The 27,032-nt window shown below is 34.8% G+C and overlaps 1 protein-coding gene across 10 annotated transcripts in view; it reads right to left on the minus strand.

Annotated features, from left to right (window-relative positions):
• Positions 1-27,032, minus strand: part of PTPN4 (protein tyrosine phosphatase non-receptor type 4) — a 237,290-nt gene that overhangs the window by 104,077 nt on the left and 106,181 nt on the right. For 3 of the 10 annotated variants that reach the window (XM_045479514.1, XM_045479513.1, XM_045479518.1), the window contains 6 exons: positions 21,930-21,972; positions 21,753-21,831; positions 17,400-17,444; positions 17,097-17,149; positions 16,612-16,732; positions 7,715-7,802 (listed from right to left, as the gene is read on the minus strand). In XM_045479514.1, coding sequence (XP_045335470.1) covers positions 7,715-7,802; positions 16,612-16,732; positions 17,097-17,149; positions 17,400-17,444; positions 21,753-21,831; positions 21,930-21,972 — 429 coding nt within the window. Of the gene's footprint in view, positions 1-7,714; positions 7,803-16,611; positions 16,733-17,096; positions 17,150-17,399; positions 17,445-21,752; positions 21,853-21,929; positions 21,994-27,032 lie in introns of all 10 variants that reach the window. The other 7 variants (XM_045479510.1, XM_045479509.1, XM_045479511.1 and 4 more) reach the window with 5 other exon arrangements.

Here is a 27,032-nt window from a genome sequence, read left to right on the forward strand (position 1 = left end):
CCTTCTCTGCCTCATTCCCCAGGGATAGACACTATTAATATTTTATGTTTATAAAAAATATAAATACATATTTTATATAACTACACAATTTCTTTAATCAACAAAAAATATGATATCTTATTCTGTAAATTATTTACTGCTGCATATTATTCCAAAGCATGGATTTATCACAATTTCTTAACCATTTCTGTTCATTTATTTAGTGTTTCTAATTTTTTATTACAAACAGTGCTGTAATAAAAATTCTTGAACACACTATTTAAAACACTTATATAAATATTCTATAGGATAGAATCTGAGAAATGGAAATGATTGAAGAGCATATGAATATCTGCACTCCAAAAGGGTTATATCAAGTTATACTTCAACAATGTTTCAAAATGTCCACTTTGCATACTCTTACCAATAATGGATATTTTTAATCCTTTGAATTTTTGCAAATTTTATGAAATTGGTTTCTCCTTGTTATTTTCATGGTTATATTTTATTTTTTTAGATTTTTTTAAAGTTTATTTTTCATTTTTATTAGTAACCTCTACAGCAAATGTGGGGTTCAAACTCATGACCTCAATACCAAGAGCCACATGTTCTACTGAGCCAGCCAGGCACACCTCAGGATTCTATTTTAGAGGATTAGAAAAAGCAAGCAATTTTTCATAATATCAATCATTTGTATTTCTCCTGTTAAATGCTCATCTTTTTCCTATATTTCTAATTACATGTCCATAAAAAATTAATCCTTAGAATATGAAATATGAATACAAAATAAGAATATTATGAATAAAATAAAACATGGATATTAAAAATTTCTGTAACGTATGTTGAAATTATGTTCTCTTTTAACCTTTAGCTTTATGTTTTCCCCATATATGATTAAAATGTTTATGTTTATATGTTTTTAATGTAGTTAGGCATAATATACATTCACTAATTCAAAAACAAAAGTTTGTGTGCCTTACGTAGGCTTAACAGTGTAGGCAAACTCAAATTATTCAGTGAAAATGAACACAGGAAGTTATCTACTGATCCTTTCATAAAGATGTCTGATACATCACACACACACACACACACACACACAAGCTATGTCTAGACAAGATGTGATGAGTGAAAACACACAGCAAAATTATGGAAAGTCACTGGGTGATCTGAATACTCTAGGGGGACACAGATGAAGTCATATATACTGCTCCACTCTGACGGAAGAAACTCTTTTCTCTGTTTCAAGAGATTACATTTTTAAATTATTTGATTATTCTAACCAATCTGTCAAAAAGTTTTCAAATGCATGTAAGTTAAAACCAGTGTTTTAGAAGAAGCTATAAATTGGTTTTTCAATATAGAAATAGACATCGTATGGCTAAATTACTTAGTATCTCTGTGTCTCACTTTCCTCATCTGTGAAGAAATGATAATACTCCTACCTCACTGGGATACTGTAAGGATTAACTGAGATTAATATACATAAAGTCTTAAGAAGGTGTTGGACACTTAGTAAATACTATTTAGGTGCTATTATTATTACCTGTGTCCTGTATGGCAAAAACCTCTCAAAATTACTGTCCTTGTATTCCTTCTTGTATACTCTGTAATCAGCCTAGGCCATCAAAATACCCCCAAACTGTTCTTACAAGGCCACCGATGACTTCCACATGTCTAATTCAGTTCTCATCTGACATAGTTGAACACTCCTAATTTGCTTCTCTTCAAAGACACACACGTGTCTGAAAGACAGGCTTTCTATCTATATGGTTGCTTCCTCCTGGTTCTTCCTCATCTCTCTAATCTCTGAAGTGTTCCAGCTCTGAGGACCTTTCTCTTCAGTGTTTACTAGATTTCTCCGAGTGCTCTCATTTCATGGCTTTGAATATTAACTATGAGCTGACAATTCCCAATGTCTGTCTTTAGTCCAGACCTCTCTTCTGAACTCAGTCCTATACACTGAATTGCCTACCCTCCTTCGTGTGGATGTGTAAAAAGTCTTCTAAAATTTGACTGTTGTGAGACTAATTCTTGACCCACCCTTCCAACCTGCTTCTCCCTGGTCTTTCCCATCTTCCTGAGTAGTTACATCATCTGTCTAGCTGTTCAGACCAAAAACTTTGGAATCACTCCTGAATCCTTTTTCTCTCACATCCTATAGCCAATACATCAGTAAATGCTGTCACTTCCATATTCAAAATATATACAGAATCTGATTACTTTTCACCACCCAACTGCTACAAACACCATTATTTCTCACCTTGATCATGGTAAGAGTCTAGCTGGTCTCTTAGTGCCTTATAGAATACTCTCAAATGGCAGCCATTGTTATCTTTTCAAAATGTAAATCACACCAAGACTTTTATCTCCTCAAACTGTCTACTGGTCTTGCTTAGAATTAAAAGTTGTAGTGTTTAAAATGTCTTATAAAACCTTAGTCCACCTTAAACTAATCAATACTCTTCTTTCCTACCTTATACTGCACCAGCCATAATGGTCTCTCTGCTGTTCCCTGAACTTCCAAGCAACCTATTTCATGGTTTCCATTGATGTCTCCTCTCCCCTAGATATGTATCTGCATAACACCTTCAAATCTGTTGATAGTCTCAGTGAGGCCTTCCCTGATACCACACTTTGTCAGTCTCACTCCCCTTTCTCAAGTAATTTTCCTCCACAGCATCTATTACTATCTGATATGTTATGTATTTAGTTAAAGAAAAATTAAGTATAATGTACATATATTAAAATGTATAGGGGCATGTGGGTGGCACAGTTGGTTGAGAATCTGGCTCTTGATTTCCACTCAGGTCATGATCCCAGGGTCATGCAATAGAGCCCTGTGTTGGGGTCTGAGCTGAGCATGGAAACTGATTAGGATTCTCTCTCTCACTCCCTCTGCCCCTCTCCCTGCTCACGCTCTCTCTCTCTAAAATAAAAACGTTAACATTTAAAAAAATAAATAAAATGTACAAATCTTACATGTGCAACTCAAAATTTTACATATATACCTACACATACATATATATATGTCTGTGTAACCAACACAAAGATACATATTTTCAAAATCCAAGAAGGCTCCCTCATGAGCCTCCCAGCTAATAAAACCCTTCCACAGGTGATTGCTATTCTATTTGCCTATTACTGTAAACTTTACTTCCATGGAATACCTACTATGTATTCTGATATACTCAATTATTTGTTTATAGTCTGTCTTGCCCACCAGAATGCAAGCGTCATGAGGGTTGGGTTTTTTTTTACCTGCTTTACTCAGTGCTGTATCCACAGTGTCTATAAACAGGACTTGGAACATAGAAGGTGCTCAATAAATATTCATTGAATGAATGAATAATCAAAATAGCATCAATAAGCTTTCCTTTCCTTTGGAACGCTGAAGGGCAAAAGTTATTTTTCATTAGAATTATCTTCATTGTTATTACAAATACCTATGGAAATAAGATACTGACAACAAGCCTAAAACTGTTTTAGGGTTAATTTAGAGCATCCTCTACTTAACTGAAATCCTAAAGCCAAACTTTCTGTGATTACTTTTACATTTAGGTAACAAGGTTATGCAATACAGAGTTTACATTACACTGACATCCTTATAAAACAGAGATTGAACTGGAGGACCTATGGCATAGGTATCTTATAACTCTATTATGTTCTTTTATTCTATTCTCACAGTTTAATAAACACTGAACAGTTTTCATTAGAAAAGACAATAGGTGTTTGGTGAGCCCTCAAACCATTCATTTAACAAATTAAGACAGTTTAATTACACTAGCAATTACTCCTGAGATAGTGCTTTTATAACATTTTAAGAGGTCAGAAATTCTTCACAAAAATGTAAATTTAGCTCCCAAAATGTTCCTTGGAATTAATATCATATGTTCAAATTGTATTTTCAAGATTACTTTCATATCATTATTTCATCAACTGATCCTAACCAAAAATTTGGGGGTAACTAATCCTTATTCTTTGTAGGTAAGAATCTGAGAATAAAGCACAGAGTGCTGGGTGGAAATAATGACTGCATTTGCATCCACTGTTTATTTAGAAGTGTATTTCTTGATTTCCAAATGTTCAGAAGATTTTTAAAGTTTCCTTTTGTTTTTCAAAAATTATATTGTGTGTTTGAAAATCATACATACTGTGGAGTTGCTGGATGCGATATTCTACATAAATCAATTAAGTCAAGTTTGCTGACTGCATTGTTAGTCTAAAAATCAGCAAGATAAAGATTTTAGCTATCTGTTCTATCAGTGATTGAGTAAGCAATATTATAAATTATCACTTTCTTTTGCTCCAAAGAATGGGGAAAAACATCTGCAAATCACATACCCATCAAAAAAGTGTATCTAGAATATATAGAGAGTTCTTTAAAAAAAAAAGGGGGGGGGGTAAGAAAAGAAACAAATAATGGGCAAAATATTTGAACAGCTTATTCATCAAAGAAGATATGATGCTCAACATCATTAGTCAACAGAGAGATACAAAGTAAATACATGCTGAGATGAAACCCATCTATTAGAAAAGCTTGAAAAGAAACAAAACAAAACAAAACAAAACAAAACAAAACAGACAATGCCAAAAAAGGATGTGAACTGGAACTTGCACAATATTGCGAGTAAGGATACAAAGTTGTTCAGTCACTTTGGAAAACAGTTTGGCAGTTTCATGTAAAGCTAAATACACACTTACCATATGACCCAGCCATCCCACTCTGGGGTTTTTACCCTACAGAAATGAGAACTTAAATCCACACAAAAAAACTGTAAATGATTTTTCTGCAGTGGTCTAGTAATAAAAAAAAAAACAAAAAACAACCACAAACAATCCAGATGTTCTTCCATGGATGAATAAACAAACAACAACAAAAAAGGAATGAACTATTGAAATACACAATAACTTGGATAAATCTCAAATGCATTACTGTAAAAAGCCCGTCTCAGAAGGTTACATAATATAGGATTCCGTTTGTAAGACATTTCGGAAAAGACAAAAATTTAGAGTCAGAAAATAGAACCAGTTGCCAGGGATTAGGGAGAAGTGTAAGATTAGATTACAAAGGAGCAGCATGAGCAAGAGTTTATGGGATAATGGATTATCTTTATTCTGATTGTGGTAGTGGTTACGTAAATCTATAGATATGTTAAAACTGACACAACTGAACACATACACACACCCCTAAAAAAAAACAAATCCATTTACCATATTATTTTAAAACACAAACTACGTCCCTGCTCCCTTACCTTGAATCTTTTTTTCTCTTTCTATCTTGAAGTTCTCAGTCATTCTTTAATTTTCTACAGTTCCCTTTTCCCTTACTCATATAATCTCCTGGACACATAAAATGTTCTTATTTTCTTAAGCATGTAATGTTCTCTTGATTTCAGGTCTTTACTCATGGCGATGGTCTACAGTGAAAACCACTCTCTTGGTTAATTCTTATTCATTCTTCTGGCTTCGGTAATTTACCGAAAAAAATTTTTTTTTCGGTAAATTACTTCTTATAATAAACCTTCCCTAACCTTTGCTCCCAGGCTGGATTAGATGTTTAGTCATATAGTCCCATATCATTCTGCACTTTCCCCTTCTTATCTTCACATTTTTGTCAATGCATGACCCATTTCTTTCTTCCCCACCATCCTGTGAACTCCATGAGATAACCGATGTTTTGCTAAGTACCCCTTAGCACCAACACTGTGTAAGGCACCTAAAAGACCCACAACGATGAGTACTCTAAGACTTATTTGTGTTTTACAGATTGCTATAAATAACTTGTTCTACTCTCTGATTTTTTCAATCTACATTTCAAAGGCAGATAGAAAACATCTTACCTCTTTTTTTCAAAATAAAATATTATTTCAAACACCTTTGCTTGTGATATTCAATTAGGTATTCCCTTTATGTATCCTCTCTCCTCTATTTTTTTGTCATTTTTATTCAGGATGCTGTAAAATTCCCCTCCACGTTCACTGGACATCTGCACATTTTCTTCTTAAGCTCTCAGTATCCACACACAACCAAAACACCCTTTCCTGGCGTTTTCTGTCAGTACAAATTAGGCTTCTAAATAACTGACCACTTAAAATGTAATTTAATCTGGCACTCTACATTTATGGCTTTCTTAGAGTTTTACAATCTAATAATTTAAATAACAACAGAACTCCTACCTTAATCAAATCAATAAATACCAATATGGTTAGTTATGCATGAGATCCAGCATGTCACTTAAATTAAAAAAAGAAAGTCTCATATCCTTTGTATTTCATCGACAGCAGTCAGTGATAGCAGGCATCAATCAGGGTACACTACCTTTAGAAAACTGCTAAGGACTAACATGACGGAATTTAGTGATCTTTTTATTGTTAACCATAGTTTAGTTTACATATGTGAAGGAAGTTCCATTAGTTTTAAACCTTATGATAAAAACCAAAATGTAGCTGCACAAATATTGACAACTATGTTACATTTTGGAGAATCAGGTTAAAAAATAACCCACAAACAGAGATGGGCGGGGGGGGGGGGGGGGGGGGTGATGGGGGGGAGAGAAACATTTTAAAGAAAACAAAAAGTTCAAGAGAGCCTTAATTATGCATTTTAAATGGAATCAAACAAATAGATTTCCAAGTTACAAACACTCAGAACTAGCAGATCTAGTCATGTGAGGAAAGCAAATCTTCGTTTTTTTTTAAAGGAGAGACTGACATAAGCTTTGTGAAATACAAGAACACTCCTCTTCCAGAAGAACATAGCCAGGTGAGGCCCTGAACAATAAAACCATTACATGGAACAGAACTTCGAGGGTGTATATTATAAAATAAATTCAAAATAATTATCTAAGGAAAACGTAACTCCCTTTCAGACTGCTATCCTTATTCGGATTGCTAATTTATCTCAAGAGAATATAAAACCTATCACCAACTCAAACAATGATTACCTATAATTCCACTTTTCATTTGTTATGTAGAAAAGCTGTACTCCAAATACTTCTAAAGGAACATAACTTCATGATAAAATCATGAGAAAGAATTTAGATAGAGACATACTAATTAAGGACAGAAATCATGAGAAAGAATTTAGATAGAGACATACTAATTAAGGACAGCAACTCACAAACATGCTTACAGCAGGGTTCTGGAAGCAGAAAAGTTTGACACCATTAAAAAGTTGTTACAGGCTGATGTACAGAAGAAGCCAAGGACTGTAAATTCCATCTTTTATTAATAAAGGGATTTGTCACAGGGGAGAAAGACAACCAAAATATGTTAACATACTTCATTTTGTGCTTTATAAATAAAAATTTATAATGATGCCACTAAATGAGGAAACAAGTGAAGTAACACAAGCCTCGGTGAGGTGAAAGTATCTTTATAACACTGAATATGAATGCAAAAATCCCTACTTTTCCTGCTTTTATTTTGGAAAATAAAAAGCCTAAAGGTACTATCTCTTATGGTCTGCAAAATTATCTTTACAAAAATTATCTTCATAACATAAAAACCTAAAAATAACACAAAATACCCACTTCAACCATTCTTCTCCTCAGGTATTAAATCTTAAGGGATTCTGAAAATACTTATATTCAGAGGAAATTTTCAGTGCAACTATGTTGTCAGCACTCACTAGTTATTCCATTGGTTGCCTAATCCTACTAGGCATTAAATAAAAACTCGGATATAGAGTAAATGGAGCCTAACTCAACAACATCACATTAGTTCTCTTCACTTACCCTTGCATAGTGGAATTCAACTCCATAGAGTTCTAAGGTACGTGCTGTGTTCAGATAATTAAATTCTGCTTCTGCAGGAGATAAGCCTCTGTAAAGACAGTGTAGTAAAAATTATACCAATCACAAATATGGCCAAACTGGAGAAAAAAAACCTATTTATCTAGAAAAATTTCAGCATTCTAGTTAAATCTTTTATAATACATCATGCATGACTACTCCTCTTAGTTGTATACAGTAATATCTAAGTTCTCTGGAAAGTAAATTTTCATTAACACAAATCATTATTTTGTAGAATATTTCATTTTCCAGAAATACAAGAATGCACTAGGGGATGTGAAGAAAATGAACCCTTGTGCACTGTTGGTAAGAATGTAAAATGATGCAGCCACTACAGTAAACAGTACGGCGATTCCTCAAAAAATTAAAAATACAAATACCACATTAAAGGGGACTCTTTGAGTAGGGGGAAAAAACACCAAAAGCAACAAAGTCTAGAAAGAAACAGAGAACGTCAACATCACCAGAAACACTAACTTTACAGGTAACACAATGGCACCAAATCTATCAATATCTATCAATAATCACTCTGAATGTAAATGGACTAAATGTCCCAATCTATCAACATAGGGTATCAGAATGGATGAAAAACAATATCCATCTATATGCCGCCTATAAGAGACACATTTTAGAGCTAAGACACCTGCAGATCGAAAAGTGAGGGGATGGAGAACCATCAATCATACTAATGGACGTCAAAAGAAAGCCAGGGTAGCCATACTTATATTATAATATGATTATATTATTTTTAATATAATTTTGATTATATTATTTTTAATATAATTTTAATTATATTAATTTTAGTCTAAGTATATATAATAAAATTATATTTAATATAATATATATTTTATAATTATACATCATGTCTAATTTAATATATATTAGTTATAATATATATTTTATTATTTTGAGAGAGAGAGAGTGTGCGCACGTGTGCGCATGAGCAGGGGACAGAAGCAGAGGGAGAGAAAGAGAATCTTAAGCAGGTTTCACGCCAAGCACAGATCCCAATGTGGGGCTTGATGCCATGACTGGGAGATCATGACCTCAGTCAAAATCAAGACTCGGACACTTAACCAACTGAGCCACCCAGGCACCCTGTGACAAACGAGATTTTAAACTGAAGACTGTAACAAGAGATGAAGAAGGGCATTACGTCATAATGAAGGGGTCTCTCCATCAAGAACAATTGTAAAATTTTATGCCCCCAAATATGTAAATCAATTAATCACAAACATAAAGAAACTCACTGATAATAATACAATAATAGTATGGGCCTTCAATACCCCACTTACAACAATGGACAGATCATCTAAGCAGAAAATCAACAATAAAACAATGTCTTTAAATGACACACTGGACCAGATGGACTTAACAGATATATTCAGAACATTTCATCCTAAAGTAGAATAAACATTTTTTTTCAAGTGTATATGGAACATTCTCCAGAATAGATTATGTACTGGGTCACAAATCAGCCCTCAACAAGTACAGAGAGACTGAGATCATACCATGCACATTTTGAAATACAATGCTATGAAATTGGAAGTCAACCACAGGAAAAAATTGGGAAAGAACACAAATACATGAAGTTTAAAGAAGTTCTCACTAAAGAATGAATGGGCTGGGGCACCTGGGTGGCTCAGTGAGTTGGGCATCCGACTTCAGCTCAAGTCATGATCTTGTGCCTGGCTTGTGGGTTCAAGCCCCACATCAGGCTCTGTGCTGACAGCTCAGAACCTGGAGCCTGCTTCGGCTTCTGTGTCCTTCTCTTTCTCTGACCCTCCCTGACTCATGCTCTGTCCCTCTCTCTCAAGAATAAATAAATTTTTAAAAAAATTTAATAAAAAAAAGAATGAATGGGTTAACCAGGAAATTAAAGAAGAAATAAAAAAAAAAAAACTACATGGAAACAAATGAAAATGAAAACTTGACAGTCCAAAACCTTTGGGATGTAGCAGAGATTGCAATACAAATCTACCTCAAGAAGCAAGAAAATTCTCAAATATACAACCTAACCTTACACCTAAAAGAACTAGGAAAGAAACAGCAAATAAAGCCTAAACCCAGCAGAAAAGAAATAATAAAGATGAGAGCAGAAATAAATGACACAGAAACAAACAACAACAAAAAAAACAGTATAACAAATCAAAGAAACAAGAGCTGATTCTTTGAAAGAATTACTAAAATTGATAAACACCTAAGCTAGATTTATCAGAAAGAAAAGGACTCAAATAAATAAAATCATGAAAGAGATCACGACTAACGCCACAGAAATACAAACAATTATAAGAGAATATCATGCAAAATGATATGCTAGAGAGCCTGGGTGGCTCAGTTGGTTAAGCATCCAACTCTTGATTTCAGCTCAGGTCATGATCTCACAATCGTGAAATCAAGCCTGGCATCCTGTTCCATGGTGAGCATGCAGCATGTTTGGGATTCTCTCGAGTGCCCTCTCTCTGCCCCTCTCCCATTTGCTTTCTATCTCTCAAAATAAATAAACACACATTAAAAAAAAAAAGGATGTGCCAACAAACTGGGCAATCTGGAAGAAATGAACAAATTCCTAGAAACATTCAAACTACCAAAACTGAATCAGGAAGAAATAGAAAATATGAACACACCCATAAGCAGCAAAGAACTTGGATCAGTAATCAGAATTCTCCCAACAAACAAAAGTCCAGGGCCAGATGGCTTCCCAGGGGAATTTTAACAGATATCTGAAGAAGAGTTAATACCCAGTTTTCTCAAATTTTCCCAAAAACATAGAAATGGAAAGAAAATTTCCAAACTCATTCGATGAGGCCAGCATTACCTTGATTCTAAAACCGGACAAAGATCCAACTGAAAAGGAGAATTACAGGCCAATATCCCTGATGAACATGAATGCAAAAATTCTCAAAAAGAAACTAACAAATCAAATCCCACAGTACCTTAAAAGACTTATTCACCACAATCAAGGGGGATTTATGCCTGGGCTATAGGGGTGGTTCAATATTCACATATCAATCAACATGATACATCACATTAAAAAAGAAAGAATAAGAACCACATTATCTTCTCAATAGATGCAGAAAAACCATTTGACAAAATACAGCATTCATTTTTGATAAAAATCGTCAACAAAATAGATACAGATGGAACATACCTCAACATCATAAAGGCCATGTATGAAAGACCCACAGCTAATATCATCCTCAATGGGGGAAAAACAGAGCTTTTCCTCTATGGTCAGAAACAAAACAGGGATATCCACTCTCACCATTACTATTTAACATGCTACTGGAAGTCTGGGCCTCAGCAGTCAGACAACAAAAAGAAATAAAAGGCATCCAAATTGGCAAGGAAAAAGTCAAAATTTCACTATTTGCAAACAACATGATACTCTATGTAGAAAACCTGAAAAGACACCAAAAAAACTGCCAGAACTAATACATGAATTCAGCAAAGTTGCAGGATATAAAATCAACATAGAGAAACTGGTTGCCATTTCTATACACCAATAATGAAGCAGTAGAAAAGGAAATCAAGGAATTGATCCTATTTACAATTGTAACAAAAAGTGTAAGATACCTAGGAATAAATGTAACCAAATTGGTAAAAGATGTCTACTCTGAAAACTATAGAACACTTATGAAAGAAATAGGAAAGGACACAAAGAAATGGAAAACCATTCCATGCTGATGGACTGGAAGAACACTGTTAAAATGTCTATACTAACCAAAGCAATCTACACATTTAATGCAATCCCTACCAAAATACCACCAGCATTTTTCACAGAGCTAGAACAAATAATCCCAAAATTTGGATGGAACCACGAAAGACCATAAATAGTCAAAGTAATCCTGAAAAAGAAAAGCAAAGCTGGAGGCATCATGATTCTGGACTTCAAGCTATATTACTAAGCTATAGTCATCAAGACAGTTAAGGTACTGGCACACAAACAGACACATAGATCAATGGAACAGAAGACCCAGATATGGACCCACAACTATACTGCCAACTAATCTTCAACAAAGTAGGAAAGAATATCCAATGCAAAAAAGTCTCTTCAACAAATAGTATTGGGAAAACAGAACAGCAACATGCAGAAAAATGAACCTGGACCACTTTCTTACACCATACACAAAAATAAATTCAAAATGGATGAAACACCTAAATGTGTGACAGGAAACCATCTAAATCTTGTAGGAGCAAAGGGGGCGGCAACCTCTTTGACCTCAGCCATAGCAACTTCTTATTAAAACACATTGCTAGAGGCAAAGGAAAAAGCAAAAATGAAGGGGCTTCATCAAGATAAAAAGCTTCTGCACAGCAAAGGAAACAATCAACAAAACTAAAAGGGAACCAACAGAATGGGAAAAGATGTTTGCAAATGACACATTTGATAAAGGGTTAGTATCCAAAATCTATAAAGAACTTATCAAACTCAACACCCAAAACCAAGTGATCCAGTTAAAGAAATGGGCAGAAGACATGAATAGATATTTTTCCAAAGAAGACATCCACCAGATGGCTAACAGACACATGAAAAGATGCTCAACATCACTCATCATCAGGGAAATACAAATCAAAACCACAATGAGATACTGCCTCACACCTGTCAGAATGGCTAAAATTAACAACACAAGAAGCAACAGGTGTTGGCGAGGATGCGGAGAAAGGGGAATCCCTTGTACTGTTTGTGGGAATGCAAACTGGTACAGCCACTGTGGAAAACAGTATGCAGGTTCCTCAAAAAGTTACAAATAGAACTACCCTATAACCCAGGATTACACTACCAGGCATTTACCCAATGAATTAAAAACAAAAACAAAAACAAAAACAGATTCGAAAGGGTGCCTGCACCCCAATGTTTATGGCAGCAACAGCTAAACTATGGAGAGCCCCAGTGTCCATCCCAGTGTTCATCAATAGATGAATGGAAAAAGATGTGATATATACATATAATGGGACATTACTCAGATATCAAAAAGAGTGAACATTTTCCATTTACAACAACATGGATTGGAGCTAGCCACGCTAAGCAAAATAAGTCAGTCAGAAAAAAACAAATACCAAATGATTTCACTTATATGTGGAATTAAAAAAACAAAGCAGATAACATATGGGAAGGGGTAAAAAGAGAGAAAGAGAGAGAGAGAGAGAGAGAGAGAGAGAGAGAAACAAACCATAAGAGACACTTAATAGAGAACAAACTGAGGGTTGATAGAGGGGAGGTGGGTGGGGGATGGGCTAGAGGGGTGATGGGTATCAAGGAGGGCACCTGTTATGATGAGCACTGAGTGTTGTATCTAAGTGATGAATCAATGAATTCTACTCCTGAAACCAATATTGTACTGTATGCTAACCAAAATTTAAAAAGAATAAAAATACCATGTGAGAAATGAATGAAAGAATGAATAAGTAATTAAATAAGAAGTATCATATGATCCAGTAATTCCACTACTGGGTATTCACCCCCAAAAATGAAAACACTAATTCAAAAAGATATATGGCCCCCTATGTTTACTGCAGCATTAATTACAAGAGCCAAGATATGGAACCATGCCAGTGTCCATTAATAGATGAATGGATAAAGATGTGGTGTGTACATATACGATGGCACATTATTCAGCCATAAAAAAGAATAAGATCTTGCCATCTGTGACAAAATGGATAGATCTAGAAGATATTATGCTAAGTGAAATAAGTCACACTAAGAAAGAATAATTTCACCTACATGTGGTATCTAAAAAATGAATAAACAAAAGCAGAAACAGACACATAAATATAGAAAACAAACTCATGGATGCCAGAGGGGAGGGCTGTGGGTGGGTGGGCAAAATGGGTGAAGGAGAATAGGATATACGGGCTTCCAATGACAGAATGAGCTGGTACAGCATAGGGAATATAGTCAATGGTATTGTATTAGTGTATGATGACAGATGGTAGCTACATTTTTGAGTGTAGCATAAGGAACAGGCTTATCAAATTACTATAGTCTATAACTGAAACTAATATAACTGTGTGGCAGCTGTATTGAAAACAAAACAAAACAAAAACCCAGGTTTTAAAAGTCCCTCGGTGTTCTTATGGCTGACAAAGTCATTTATTCCCTGACAAAATATGAAAGAAGTGATTTTCAAAATTTGGTCCATATACTATATCTGTGTTTAATCCATACTTGCTTCTAAAACATGGAAGTTTTGAGACAATCTCCCGAGCAGTGCTTCTCAGATATGGTGTACAGACAGGTGGTGATTCATAACAAGTACAGAAATTGACAGTGTCAGTCTTTTATATTTTATAGCACTCTGACAGAGCAATTGCATGTCTGTGGAATCTAAGGTCTTGTCATTTTTATGTCTCTATTTCTCCATTTTACTTTTCTAGTAATTTAATTTTATTATTTTTTCAGAAGTTTCATTCCATGACAAACGGGGAAAAAAACTGGTCTCATCAGTTTCAGAAATACAATTGTATACAATTGGATATAAAATGGTAAGGTCCTAAACTATTTATATTTAAGCAATGTCCCAGGTGATTCTTATGAACACAGCAACGCAGTGTTCTTATGAACACTCGGCAAAGCCATTAGAAGTAGATTTACTCCTGCATTACATATATTTCTAAAAATCTTAGTTATCTAATATTATCTGACTATAGCAGAGCAAAAGCAAACTATAAAAGCAAAAAATATCAATCTTTCACTCACTAATGATACCAGAAAAGGAAGCCAACAGCCTACCAATGCATGATCATAAAAATGAGATTCCTAAAAAAAGCACATATACCTCAATTTTCTATAAAATTCAATTAAGTTAAACAAATACTCTATCTCCCCACCCCAATCCCCACTTCTCAAACTGGATGATTCTATTTTTCTTTGTTTAAAGATCTGAGGAATCATTTCTCTAAACCAAATACAAATACATAATCAATATCTTGTCAAATGTACAAGCTTTTTCCTTACAGAAGAGACTTTATTGGCAAATTTTTAAAAAATCTGGTTTATCTTCAAATCCTTGATCGGATATGCTATGTGTAGAACTTTTACTACAAATGGCTCTTACTGTTAGACCAAAATAGCCCCTTCATCTCATTAGGCCAGTTTATTAAAATTCTTATTTTATTAGTCTTATTTTAGATCAGAGGTCAGCAAACTTTTTTTTTTTTTATTTTTTTTTTCAACTTTTATTTATTTTTTGGGGACAGAGAGAGACAGAGCATGAATGGGGGGAGGGGCAGAGAGAGAGGGAGACACAGAATCAGAAACAGGCTCCAGGCTCTGAGCCATCAGCCCAGAGCCCGACGCGGGGCTCGAACTCACGGACCGCGAGATCGTGACCTGGCTGAAGTCGGACGCTTAACCGACTGCGCCACCCAGGCGCCCCTGCAAACTTTTTGAAAAGAGTGAGACAGTAAATACTTTAGGCTTTTAGATCACGTGGTCTCTGCTGCAACCACTCAACTCTGCTGTTACATGAAAGCAGCCACAGACATGAAAACGTGTAAGGGAATCTGTGTTCCAGTAAATGTTCATTTATGGATACTGAATTGGAATTTCTGAAAATTTTACATGCTACAAAATGTTATTTTCTTTTTATGTTTTTCTCAACCGTTTAAAACGTACAGATTATTCTTAGCCCGTGGGCCATACAAAAATAGGCAGTACGCCAGTTTGTAAACCTGTGTTAGGTACATGGGCCATAACCAAATGAAAGGAAGTTCCCTTAAATTAAGAGCCAATATTTCTTCAGTGTTTACTATGTACTAGGCACTATTCTGAGTACTTTGTATATATGAACTAATGTAAGCCTTACATTAACTCCAGAGGTAGACACTTTTATTATCTCCAATTTACATAGAAGCAGAGAAGCAGAGATACAGAGCAATTTGGTCAAGATTATTGATCATTAAGTTGTCTTTTTTTTTTTAAGTTTATTTTATTTATTGTGAGAGACAGAGAGAGGAAGAGACAGAGGAAGAGAGAGAGGGAGAGAGAATCCCAAAGAAGCTCCATGCTGTTAGCGCAGAGCCCGATAACGGGCTTGACCTAAGGAACTGTGCGATAACGACCTGAGCCAAACTGAGTCTGGACGCTTAACTGACTGAGCCATTTGGGCACCCCAAAAGTTGTCGCATCCAGAATTCCAGACCAGGCAGTCTGGCTCTCTAGTTCAAACTCTTAGCCAATACGTAGCACTGCCTTAGTTCCTCCGTGAGTATTCTGAATTGTATGTTAAAGCAAAAGCAAACTCTGAACCAATAAACAATATTATTTTCTATTCAAAGCAATGTATCTCTTCTTGAAACAAATTATGTCACAGAAAATTAAGACTCACAAAATATCAAAGTTGAATACTGTTATGAATGAAAAAGTGCTACTTTTTTAAAAAAGGACTTTTAAAAACATTATTTTAGTATTACATAAAGTTCCTTTTTTCCTTTTGGTTCACTGCAAAACAAATGATTCCTTTCACATAGCTAAAAACTAAGAAAGAATTGCTGAGTAGATTGATCTGTAACAGTTGATCTGTGAAGATACCATTAATATTCTAAAATTCCTTCTTAAAGAACTGTCAACTTTATATAATAGCAAACTTCTGTTTACCTATAGTTTTATGGTTCTTAGTAGAAATGAAAAAAAACCTTACGTAGTCTATGAAATTAGTAATGATTTTTTAGTACAGATAACCCACATTTCCTTACATCAATCACACTATTTTACATAACAGTAACTGTTCTATATTAAATAAACACAACACTCACATTAGAAATAATTTAAAACATTTTCTAGAAAACATGCCATTAAGAAGTTTATGAAATAAGTGGAAAAGTAAATAAATTCTTACGTATGTTGCTGATGTAATTTTGCAATTTCTTTTTCAAAATCTTGAGGTTGATTAGGAATGAAAGAATAATCTGAGAGGTAGCCTGGCAAGTTCTCTGACTGATTGTAGTCTCCAAGTTCAGCTATTATATGAAAGGAAAATATTCACAATTTAATAAACACATTTTGTAATTCTGATAGCTAAATAAGAAATGTCATGAATTCCATTATATTTCTGGAAGTAAAGTATTTGTTTTTACTGCTAGCTACCATGTAAGCAAATTATGACACTACACTTAACATTTCTAGGTCTCAAACAACTTCAGAAAAACTTTTTAGGAAACAAACTAATTGCTAACTAGTTGGATATTTCATTACATTTTCTTTGCAATCACTTTTTCTGTATAATAATGTATGTCTAAAGAACTCATACATTAAAGGTAATGTACTATCAACACAGACCACGCAATCACATACTCCATGACCCAAAAGTGGGCTGACACTTACACTGAACAGCAAATGAAGCCAAAAGGGCAGCAGTATTATAAGGACAGGGCAATCTAATAAAACAAAATAGAAAACACATACCCCATGGTTAAACACAATAATTTCAAAAGCACTGTAATTTATATTATACTATTCCATGTGACTTATTTTTTAATTGTTAAGTAATGATCTTATCTGATGAAAAAAACTGATGCTACATGCAACCATTTTCAATAATTTGTTTGCGATGATCATGAATTACTTAAATAATACAGAACTGAAAGTACTTTTAAAGCCCATTACTAAAAACTTAAAATAGCCCACCTTCCAGTAAGAATGTCTTGTTTAATTTGCAAAAAATACTGGTACCTTAAAGAGAGAGAGAGAGAGACAGCATTTAGCATTTACTGGAATTATAACATTTCAGGATTAAAAACTGTATACTTATATTAACCAATATAAGTATATTTGAAATATTTACATATTTGCTTTTATAATCTACATATTAGCACACATAGATATATTTTTAAGTAAGATTTCATATTTCATGAATTCCAATCATTAAAATTCTTTGACAGACAAAATTCTGTACTTCAAATATCTTGTTTTCACTAGCTTCTATTATAAAGTTTCTCAACATCTTTAAGAGTTACATGACCAAGGGAGATTAAGGAGAATACTCTAAGATTGGTGTTTGTAGAAATTAGAACTGTGAAACACAGAAAAGTTGAGTCAGAGACATCAGAGAGCTGACAGCAGCAATGCACTAGGGATCAACTGGAGAAAACCATCCTTTCTGCTGAGACAGAAAGCCAGGGGCAAAGACATGCCTATGATCATCTTATCATTATGCTGCCCCCTGCTGGAAGCTGCTAATTGTAGAAAAACACCTTTCTATTTTCATTTGAGTTAAGAAAGCTCTTTTTGATGAGGAAAAAAAAACAAAAACAAAAACCAACACCCCTTCTCTACCATTAGAATGGCCAAGTAAGCAAATTCCTTTAACACCAACAAAAATACAAGATTTCTATAAAAAAGAATGCTGAGTTTCCTTACAAGATGGCACTGTCCTCTTGTAAGTCCCAGCTAATGGGTAAGTCATTCCCTAATGCTTGCCGCAAACAAGTCACCTGTGCTGCAGAACACTGGCAGAAGACCAAATTTTGTGGCTTTAAATAGGAAATTTTAAGACTTTTATTTCATCCCACTGAAAAAAGTAAAAACACCCCAAAAATCAAAAATCATTAACCATTTTAGTTGTCTGATTAAAATTATGAAAGCGTACATGACAATATTTAAATTACTAAATAATTTAATTAAGGATTTCAGAGAATCAGATATTCACTATAAAAAAATTTTTTTAAAAAGCTGATACAAATATCCTGACTGTATATATTAAAGACGTATGTAAACTCCCTGTGAGAATACACAATGCATAATATTGTAAATATTATCTACTTATTCAATCTAAGACAAGATATTTCTATCTAGTTTACCTGGTTTCATAATTAAAAGTTAAAAGTTCCTGGTGGGAAACAATCTTATAGTTAACTTTAAAAAGGCATGTATGTATATCCTTGACAAAATATTATAATCTTACACAAATAATACCTATGCCTGCCGAATTTTATTTATACACCAACCAGTAACAACTGATAGAGTGGAAACCAGAATTCAAGTCATAAGCTAAACCAGCCTGTGTTCTTTAGAAAATTACTTAAAATTTGGCTGACCTTTAGTTTCTATATTTGTAAAAAGGAAGTAATATCACTTGTATCCCAGGGGCCCTAAATCAGGTGACAAAAACCCAATTTTTACAATTAAGACTTTTAAGAGAGATTAATAATGCTTGAGGTAAATACAGAAATAAAATGTTTAATCTCTAAAAATAATATAACTTTTCTAACCCAGACAATAACCAATGCCATAAACACCTATCATGTATCGAGTACACCTAGGCACTAGAAAGGTACCAAAAAGAACTGTCATTTGTACCCTCATGACTCCTGAGAAAACTCCAATTCTAAGGATGCCAGCACCTGCTAACACCAAATGAGTGTAGTTTGATGGAAGCTCTATAGGGCCCACTCTTTCCTACCACTAATCTAAAATGGAATCTCAAGGTAAGGGGGTGTAGCAGATTTCCTGTTTTGTGGGTTTAAACTAGTCCTTAAAATTTAGCAACTGTGGCTGAAGGTGTCATATTACTAATCATGACCACTGCATTAAGGTTGCCCAAGCACTAAAGTTTTAAAGGAGTATTTCTTAAACCTGCTGCACATTAGAATCACCTGGGAAGCTTGTAATGCCTGTGCACAGGTCCCATCTGAGACTGAATTGAATCAGAATATCTAGGAGGTATGTCCAAGGCATCAGCATGTTTTAAAGCTCCCCTAAGTGATTCTAAGTTGTAGTCGGGGTAGAGATTCACTAATGTACACTATGGTAATATAATAAAAACTAGGTACTTAACTCATTTTTACCAAACAGCACCAGATGTAAGACTCTAGGACATTCTATCATAAAGGATTTTTGAATGAATACATTATTTCTAGTGAAAACAAAGAACCTTCTTGACAACAGACTGAGCACAAATTAATCTCTTGACTACTACCAAACTTGGCTTTACTTTCTTCTACTTCAGGAAGATATTTTGACTTATCAATGAGATACATTTATTCCTTATGCTTTCAACACAGGTTTTAAAAGAATCAACACATTCAAGCTCCATTAAGAAATTCAAAAACATTCTTTTGAGTGAAGTAAATTAATGAATAGGGTTATAATTGACAGTATTTTAAGTGTTATGCTAACAAACTTCATGAATGTTAAACACATTAGAAATCCAACTTTAAATAATTGGTCTTTTAATTGCAAATATTTCTTATACATTTAAAAATCTGATTACATAAAATATGTATTATGAAATACTTTTGCTACTTTATTTCAGGTTATATTTACCAGCAAATAGTAAAATGCACTTTAAAATGTTTTATACTTCACAATTTTCATTAATTCAAAGTAGTTTCCTTGAAGTTAATCCAAAATTAGAGAAATTTTTATACTAAGAATTATTAAGATAAAGGATTTTGTTATTTTAATTATTTAACAACAACAACAAAACATGACTAAGAACTATAATATTTAATTGCAGGTTATTCATATAACACAACTTTGCATTTCAAGACAAATTAGCTTGGAAATACTATTAGTTTCAAAGGATAGGACTGCCTAAGCCAGGGGCTACACTCCTAAATTCTGTTATAAAGAGCTTCACACCTGGCCCCCAACAAACACCCAGAAAAGGATTCTTAAGAAGGTCAACCTAACTTTTCTCACCTGGTCTGCAGAAAACCCTACTGTATAAACACCTGAGGATTGGCAGATATAGGTAAGTATCTTTAATTTATTCTTTTGTTTCACCACAGCACCACAGAATTCTAAACAATGACCAATATATTAACATGTCACAACCTATCTACACATAGCTTTAGACACACATTGTTAACTTGGCACTTATCCTTTAGAGTAATTTTGAATACAAGCACTGACCTATATTCTTCTATTTAAGATTTTTATGGAAGGTATCATATGTTAATTTTTAGTCTTAAAAAAAAAACCTGATTACTAATTGTCTTACAAGCAGTAAACAAAGTTATTATTCAGGAACAGATATCATACTGTATTTCTTTTTTTTTTTTTTTTAATTTTTTTTTTCAACGTTTATTCATTTTTGGGACAGAGAGAGAGACAGAGCATGAACAGGGGAGGGGCAGAGAGAGAGGGAGACACAGAACTGGAAACAGGCTCCAGGCTCTGAGCCATCAGCCCAGAGCCTGATGCGGAGCTCGAACTCACGGACCGCAAGATCGTGACCTGGCTGAGGTCGGACGCCTAACCGACTGCGCCACCCAGGCGCCCCTCATACTGTATTTCTACCTTAAACAGTTCACCTAACATTCATACACTCAAATGCTCATCTGGGTCATTTTTGTGTATACTTTGTCCCTTAGAAGTGACAACAAAATTAGACTGTAACTTAAGATCAGACTTAAAATGGCCAATAAAGTGGGCACTTAAAGACATGAATGTATTAGAGCATTCTCTGCCAACATTCTTTATAAAAAGGTACCTGCTCACGTGAAACGAATGTAACACCGTATATCAATTATACTTTTAAAGAAAATGGTAGGGGGGTGGAGGGGAAGGTACCTATTGACCATTACTCCTGCACATAATGGTTATATATTTTCTAAATTCTGTGTTCGCCTCAATGGAAATACAAAAATATACATAGAATATTCTTTTACATGAAATAAAAGGCACAATTCTCACAATGCAGCATCACTTGGATACAATTGCAGTATCATCTAATTACCTCAATTAGTTACAGAAGTGCTTCTTAGCCATTTTTTAAAAAAGGAAAAATCTAATTTTATATGGTTCAGGAGGCTGCCTGTGGTTGGATGGGGTGGTCCTGGGATCCCAATCTCCTAAAGCCCTCCCAGCCATGCAAGAAGGCAGGAAACGATTATCATGAAAGCTCTATACCCTATGCTGTGTGATGGCTGGGAAGCTCAGAAGTACACTATGATAATCTATTTTTGCCTAAATAATTTCAAAATTTCATAATAGTTTCGACAATATATTCAGGAAAAACATGCTCCATAAACCCACCTTGTGTATTCTTCTTGTAACTTGTTGGGGTCACTTACAAAAAATTTGACTCTAAAGTTCAAACTGTAAGGAGATCCTCCTAGAAGTAATAAAAGCAGTTCTAATTAATTAGATTATATCAATCCTTTATCTTTATAAAGTATACTTGCAAAACATCAAGTAAATATGTATGCTCACTCTTTAGCTGCTTCCTTATAGGTTTGTTTGGATCCAGCCACCTCTGAAAAATAAACAAATAAGACTGATTTCTTTTTCCCTTGAGGAACTAATACATCAATTGTCGCAAATCTATAACATTTGAAGATCATTCCTAAAAACTGCATTTTGAAAAAGGTCTAGGAAAAATACTCAATTTATAGATATTCATGTCAAGTATAACAAAATTAATACTAGAAAGTACTGAGCGTATTTGTGGTAGCTCTAAATTTTTCATTTGAATTTTCCATCAAAGTATACAGTGTCCAAAATAACCTCTATTCCAAAACTAAAAATAATCACAGCAATCTGAAGTGATTTCTGTTAATTTAACTGTATTATGTAACAGTGTGGCAAGTTTTTAAAATTCTTGGTATCTTTCATAAAAATATAGTTGGCCTTATAATCTCATTCAAACAAAATCTAACTACACATCATGAAAATATACTCTTAAGGAAAATTTTTTTAACTTCTACCCTATTCCTTAAAAAATACAACTATCTCCTCCCCCCACCCACCAAAACAAAACATAACAGAACACCCTCCACACTAATTTTGTAAGAGACAGTGTTTAGTTTGGGGAATGACTGATTTTTGGGTGTGAGAATTTTAAGTAGCCTCAACACTTCCGAATGCCAGTTAAGCTCTACTTCAGGAAAACTGTAACTGAATTCAGAAAATATTTCAACTGCCAACATATTTCATTAAAAAAAATTAAAGAACCCAAAATGAGTAACAGATGTGGCAGTATTTTCAAAGCACTACACAAATATCAGCTTACATCATTATGTATAAACCATACTCCACCACCCATACTTGATTCCATGCAGAACACATAGAGATTTTAATAACAAATAGCTGACATTAATTCGTAAACCTTTCCTTTCCACAATCCACAACATCCAACACATCAAATCCAGTTGATTCTACCTTCTTCCTATACCTAGAATTTAACAGTTCTTCTCCATCCATTCTGCCACCATCTTATATCTGGGATAGCTCTGGCCATAGCCTCGTAATTGTTATCTCTGCTTCTTTTCTTACCAAGTTCTTCATTCTCCATCTGGAAGCAAGTGTAGGCTTTTGAAATATGTCACTTCTTTCCTTAATAGCTCTTGGCATTTTCTCATGCAAAGTTCAAACTCCTTACTAGGGCTTGCATGATCACTTCTTACCTCAGTTTACTAAGCTCCAGCCATAATGGCTTCCTGTCTGTTTCTCACAGATGCTATCTTAGGGTCTTTGATTAGAAGCTCCCTTATGCACATCATGTCCTTCTCTAACTTTCCCATATCTTACTCCTTCCGTTACCTGTTAAGTCTCAGCTTAAACACTACCTCCTCAGAAAGGCCTTCATTGATCACCCTAACAAAAGTATGTCATGAAGGGATGCCTAGGTGGCTCAGTAGGTTGAGCATCTGACTCTTGATTTTGGCTCAGGTCATGGTCCCAGGGTAATGGGATCGAGCCTCACATTGGGGTCTGTGGTAAGCGTGGAGCCTGCTTAAGATTCTCTCTCTCTACCTCTGCCCCTCTCCCCTGCTTGTACTCTTTCATATATATATATATATATATATATATATATATATATATATATATGAAAAAATATATATAAATATATATATATTTACATACATATACATATATATAATTTATATATATATGAAGTACGTCACAAATCTTCTATGTCCTTAGTTATCTTCTGTAAATAGGCAAGGAATATTATTTTCCTTCACATTTTCTTAATTGTAATGTTTGCTTTGCCTTTTTATTGCCTAGCTCCTTCATTAGATTATGAACTCCATGAGGTAAGGGATAAAATCTGATTCATTCAAAGCTGAACAGTCAGCACCTAGGCACAGGGCTTGGCATATATGTATTTAAAAAAATGTAGAAAAGGACTTAATAAACCTGCTGAGTGGCTCAATGGTTGACACAGGGTGTGTCTGTGGGGTGTGGGGGGGGGGGTTGTTTCTGCGCCAGCAATCAGCTGTTTTTCACTCCTAGGTAACACCTTTGCTTCCCCTGCAGATCTACCCATTTATCCATTTTCCATCCCATCTATCTTCTAGTGATTTCATTCTACATATTTTTTAGAAAAAGTCATAACTTACATTCATTTTAATGCTTGTCTAAAGTCAAAATTTGGGCTCAGGTTATCTATTCAAAGCCTGCCTTCCACATTCAGTTCTCCTTTAAAATATTCTAAAATAGTATCAGAGATACAAACACATTTACATACACAAATAGATACATTCAGCTGACAAAGCTGAGGAGTACAATAATACGTACTGGGAAAAAAAATTTTTAATTTCAGAGACACAGAGAGAGAGACAGCATGCACAAGTGAGTGGGTGAAAAGGGGAGAGGAAGAGGGAGAATCCAAAGCAGCTCCACGTTCAGCGTGGAGCCCGATGAGGGGCTCAATCCCACGGCCCTCGGATTATGACCTGAGTCGAAATCAAGAGTTGGACACTCAACCTACTGAGCCACTTGGGCATCTCTAAATACTGGAAAATTTAACAGACCTCATCAATGATGTCAATGAGACAGGACTTCAATTCTTGGCTTAAGCCATGAAAAGGGAACAATTATATAATGAGCACTCCTGGACAGTGTTCCTAGTAAAAATACATCATAAGTCAAAAGAAAAACAAAGTGGGAAAAGAGACAACATATAAAAAAGTTCTACAAATCAGTAAGAAAAAGACCAATACTAATAGAAATATGGGTAATGGGTAAGAATAGAAATTCACAGGAAATTTAAATGACATTTAAGTTATGAAAAGATATTCAATCTCGACCATAGAGAAATATAAAAGTCATTTATATTATCAATAACACATTGGCAAAGATTTTTTATCTTTTTTATCAATAACACATTGGCAAAGATTAAAACTTTTAATGCTGTACCACAATGGCAAGAATGTGGAAAAGAGGCACATATACATAGCTCGTGAGAATAAAAATTATGCCATCTCAATGTTGGACAACTTAGAAATATTTATCAAAATATAAAATGTAAATGACCACAGACCCAGCATTATTTTATATAGCATTATTTACGGAGATATATTTTACACAATATAAAATTCACCATTTTAAAGTGTGTGCTTCAATGTACTTGAGTATATTCACTATGTTATGTAACTATCAATACTAAATAATGTCAGAATACTTACATCACCCCAAAAAGAAATCCCATACCTAGTAACAGTCCATTTCAGTGGCCCCCTGGCAACTGCTATTCTACTTATGATTACTATGGATTTTGCAATTTTGGATATTTCATATGAATGCAATCGTACAACAGGTGGTTGTTTGTGCCTAGCTTCTTTCACTTAGTATAATGTTTTCGAGGTTCATCCATGTTGTGGCATTTAACAGTACCACATTCTATTTTATAGCTAACATTTAGGTTGTTTTTATCTTTTGGCTCTCATGAATAACACTACTATGAACATCTGTGTAAAAGTTTTGTGTGAACATGTGACTCAGTTCTCTCAAAGGTGTGTCTAAGATTGGTATTGTTTGGTCATATGATAACTCTGTATTTAACTTTTTAAGGAATTACCAAATTTTTTTCCATATTACATTTCTACCATCTATGTAAAAAAAAAGGGTTCCAATTTTTTTGTATCCTCATCAATACTTGCTATTGTCTTTTTAATTATACCCATCCTACTAGGTGTGAAGTGGTATGTCATTCCTTTGATAAATTATATTCTATTGTATGGATATACAACTTGGTTTATTTGTTCATCAGGGGATGGACATGAGTGCTTCCCCTATCTATTATGAATAATGCTACTCTGAACAGCTGAGTAGTAACTTTTGTGTGTGGACATGTTTTCACGTTTGGGTAAATACTGGGAGTGGAATTGCTTACAGTACCTTTTTGTATTATGTCCTGAAAACAAGTATTGTAAGCTCTCTAATTTTCCTACATAAATGGGCATTGAGAGTATACCACTATTTTTAGTCATACACCATAATCTATGCCCAAAATCATTCCACCAATTGAATTACTATGCTATATCTGAGATAAGAGTCTTCATTGTTTAAAATGCAATATATATGAATTTAAAATGTGGTATCTTACTAGAAATGATTAATACCTACCAAGTGTTAATAGCTAATAAGGAAGTTCTGGTTCAAGATGGCAACCTAGGTGAATCCTACTAAACTCACCTACCCCCATGGACACACTGAATCTAAAAGCTACATACAGAACTATTTCCTCTGGAAAAAAACCCAGAACTAGATGAGTGACTTCCTCTCATCAAGTGAAGGAGAAAAAACGCACAAAGTGGGAAAGACAAGACAAGACACAATCTCACCATAGAACCCAACCCCAGCATGGTAACCCACACTCAGGAGGGAACTCACAACCCCGAGCCTCTCCCTGAAGAGCAAAGAGTTTGAACTGCACATCTGGTGCCTCAACCTTTAAAACCTGCACCTGACAGAAGAGACCCCAAAATCCCTAGCTTTGAAAGTCAACTAGAGCCTGTGACCACAAGACTCCCAAGACTAGAGTAAACTGAGAAACAGTTCTCAAAGAGTTAGTGCAAACTCACCCAACCCAGGGCAGAGCAGAGCCAACTGAAAAGTGCCCAGACTTTATGTGAGAGACAGACTTACTTGTTTATCTTAAAGCATGGGCCTAAGGGGAAGACACCTAATTTAACATACGTCTAGGGGGCCCTAGTGAAACACTCTCCAGATACGGAGGGCAGCAGGCACCATCTTTGTATGCTCCCTCTGCCTCACTCCAGGTCACTGGTATCTCTTGGAAAGAAGCTTATATATTCCTTGTTTGGCACCCTGATTTTTTCAACTGCTGCCTAGGAGACACCTCTAGATTGTTCAGCTCTGGTGACCAATGGGGCTGAAGTCTGCAGGTCCCACGGGACTCTTCTAACAAATGGAGAAAGGGTTCTAAACCAGCTACTTCCCGCAGGGCACAGCAAAAAGGCAACAGACTGAGGCACTCAGTCTTTCTGTCGAGGAGGCCTATTTGCTTCTCTTATAGCTGTGGCCAGAGTAGCAGGCTTCCAATTAAATGCTCCTCTAAGACTCAAC

The sequence above is a fragment of the Leopardus geoffroyi genome, chromosome C1 (assembly GCF_018350155.1).
Source record: "Leopardus geoffroyi isolate Oge1 chromosome C1, O.geoffroyi_Oge1_pat1.0, whole genome shotgun sequence".
In the NCBI taxonomy this organism is placed as follows: domain Eukaryota; kingdom Metazoa; phylum Chordata; class Mammalia; order Carnivora; family Felidae; genus Leopardus; species Leopardus geoffroyi.